Source organism: Microtus ochrogaster, unplaced genomic scaffold (assembly GCF_000317375.1).
Source record: "Microtus ochrogaster isolate Prairie Vole_2 unplaced genomic scaffold, MicOch1.0 UNK101, whole genome shotgun sequence".
NCBI classification, from domain to species: Eukaryota; Metazoa; Chordata; class Mammalia; order Rodentia; family Cricetidae; genus Microtus; species Microtus ochrogaster.
This window is the reverse complement of record NW_004949199.1, coordinates 403,894-407,201: the sequence shown is the minus strand read 5'-3', so window position 1 is coordinate 407,201 and position 3,308 is coordinate 403,894. Positions and strand designations below refer to the sequence as shown.

General features: G+C 36.8%; 1 gene segment (V, D, J or C); it reads left to right on the top strand.

Annotated features, from left to right (window-relative positions):
• Nucleotides 1-206: 206 nt before the first annotated feature.
• LOC101993512 lies at nucleotides 207-763 on the top strand. The segment is given in 2 exon segments: nucleotides 207-252; nucleotides 342-763. Coding segments are annotated over 2 exon segments (468 nt in total).
• The last annotated feature ends 2,545 nt before the right edge of the window (nucleotides 764-3,308 follow it).

Sequence of the window (3,308 nt, the reverse complement as noted above, 5' to 3'; positions counted from 1 at the left end):
AATGTTCCTGATGTTGAATATTGAGTACCTCTAAGACACACAAAGCAAATCTTATTTTCCTGGAGGAGAAATTGGAAACATTGCCTATGCTTCCTTTTATGCTCTCTGGAACCTCCCCCAATGCAAATCAGTCCGCATGCTCAGGATAAAATCCAAGGCCAAGCTGAGAGACCCCATCTCCTTCTGACTAGAGCCTCCAACACAGCATGGCTATCCTGGTGCTTCTCCTCTGCCTGGTGACATTTCCAAGTTGTAAGTGTTTCAAGGTTTCAGGAAAGGGACCCATGTTTTTCATCTATGGGTTATATGATGGAATGGAAAGTGTTGTTGTTTGTCCCTAGGTGCTCTGTCCCAGATACAGCTGAAGGAGTCAGGACCTGGCCTGGTGCAGCCATCACAGACCCTGTCGCTCACCTGCACTGTCTCTGGATTCTCATTAACGAGCTATGCTGTATACTGGATCCGCCAACCTCCAGGAAAGGGTCTGGGGTGGATGGGAGGTATATGGGGTGATGGAAGCACAGAGTATAATTCAGCTCTCCAGTCCCGAATCAGCATCACCAGGGACACCTCCAAGAGCCAAGTTTTCTTAAAACTGAACAGTTTGCAAACTGAAGACACAGCGATGTATTACTGTGCCAAAAACACAGTGAGAGAACTCCAGTGTGAGCCTGCACAAAAACTTCTATATGGAGACACTCATAACCAGCAGGGGGCGTTGAAGATCTACAGCGTCTCCCAAGACCAGTATGTGGTTGCTTAATAAGATAAGAAGTTCTAGACTGTGCTGCATCAGAATATGTTTCAATATTTGAATCTGTATTTTCCTTTTCCAAACACAAATTGGAAAAAAAATTCTCTAGAGGTGTCTCTTCACTGTCATATCTAATAAACTTCCTATTTGTTCAAATACTATAACAAACAGATTTTCCCACAAGCCTTGTAAGCTAAAAGTCTGCTTCTTGTTATTAGACAGAATGACATATAACTTTGCATGTTTTACATACATACACACACACACACACACACACATATATATATATTCACACATTTTCTTAACATATTTTAAAGGAGTCAGCAGTTATGACACTTGTTGGATGTTAGGTTCAGTTATAGGCAAGAGAACGTTAAAAGAGCTGTAATTTGTCCTCTTTGTTTTTGCACCTGTGATAGAGAAACCACAGATTCCCTAATTTAAAGTCACTTTCCCACAACACCCTGGAAACTGAAATACCCATAGTTTTCTTCTACACCAAGAAGGTCCCATAAAAGGATAGAATTGATGATTGTTTTTGACTTATTCCATTTCATACATTTGTACTTTGGTAAAAAATTACCTTTCCCATCAGATTTATAAGCAGTGGTTTGTTAGGCAAAACAAGTAGTTATTGTTTAAGGGTCTGTCTAACTTTAAAACTGGCTTTCTCTGTATTTGAAACAGGATGTGTTTGTATTAACTTTGGTCAACTTCCATATAACTTATTATTTGGGACAATCCTTCCCAACTAGCTGATTAATCTTCTCACTCTACACTGTCCAAACTGTGATCAGACTTCCCTATTTACTATTCCTACAAGAGCTTCTTAATTTCCACAGATTAAGTGGTCATCTTGTCCTCTTGATGACTGGCTGTTTTGATACAAGGCTCTCCATGTTCATGTAGATTGGTTTAATATTTCATCTATTGAGACTGAGCTGCAGCAAACATAAAAGGGAAGGTTGCCACTGCTCATCTGTGCCTTTGGGAAGCAGCCCAGAGGTTCAGAGAACATACTGTTCTTGCAGGGAAACAGTTTCAGTTTCTGGCACCCATAATGGTTAAGTGATACCTACCTGTAAGTCTGGAGAATCATGGTCTCTACTTGTCCCCATGCACACTACACTAATCACACAGAAACATACACACATAATTGAAAACAAAATATTTCATTTTTTCATCCACTGTTGAGAGTTAACCCAATGTGAGTGCTCCATAGTTTATACGAAGCATTGATACATATAGAAAATTTCAAAAAGTAAAAGGTTAGGACCTTTAACTTCTATCCTTTTTATCTCATCCAAGAGATCAGTCTCAATTTTCTTCTCAAATATAACTCATTTCTATCACTTTTCTGAAATTTGATTCTATGGATAGCACATAGCTCTCTTGCCCCCATGAACAGACATTTTCCTGTACACCATCCTCTCCTTTGATTCTTCCTTCTTGACCAATTCATGTGGGCAGAGAAGGTTGCATAGAACAAACATCTTTGATCAACATAAAAATGAAAGTTAAATCCAAAGGGATAAGTTGCTTGTAACCAATAATTCAAGACCCTTTTGCTACAGGAAAGAAAGACATCACAATGCTATGGGGATGGAGAGAAATGCACCCTGTTCCTTGTAAAAGGGAACATGGTTTTGTTACGTTACTCTAAAGGAGTTTGGGCAAATCACAAAAATTTTGTATACAAGAACATATGCCCAGCATTCTCACTTCTATGTGAGGATATGAAGAAAATAACATTTTCAATTAACATAGATTATTGCATTTCAATGATTATTTCCATATCCCACTGTTGTACTGTCTCTCACTGTTATACTCTCTATAGTGAAGCCTGAGGTGTCAAATTTCAAGAGACACCCACAATTAATTGTGATTTTAATTATCACATCCCTATAATTTTCACTTAATTTTTTCATTATGGCAATAGTCCATAAATAAAAGTGGGTACAGAAGTTACATTGGTTATATTTGTGTAAAATAATTTATTGAATTAATGTGGCCATACAATAATTTGTGCATTCAAATATCAGCATCCTGCAAAGTTTTCAAGTGAGCAAACTGCTATGAAAATACTGTAAGATGGAAAAATATATTCATTGTTACCTTTAAGCTGCTTTCATGATTACCTCATATGATTATTTTAGGGAACATAGGGCATTTTTATTTACAACAGTTATTTACAATGAGAGCACATAGATTCCTTTGCTATTCTTTTCTTTATTCTGTCTGACCATCAATTTGGTGTCAATTGTAAAATAAACAAATTCGTGCAAATAACTATTTTAAAAATTACTTATAGATTTTTCTGTAAATAGGTCTTATACAAATAGTTAAAGAATCTGACTAGTACCATATTGGTTCAGAAGCTGGTCCCATAATGACCCTGGTTCAGTTAGAGCAGACATGAAAATACATTTCATCAGAGCCTGATAGGCCCAAATATCCACTTAAAATCATTTTAAAACTATTCATACTATAAACTTGTTTGAGTGAGATTTTTAAAATTTTTCTTACTAGGTAAAAAATAAAATTACTGATATCT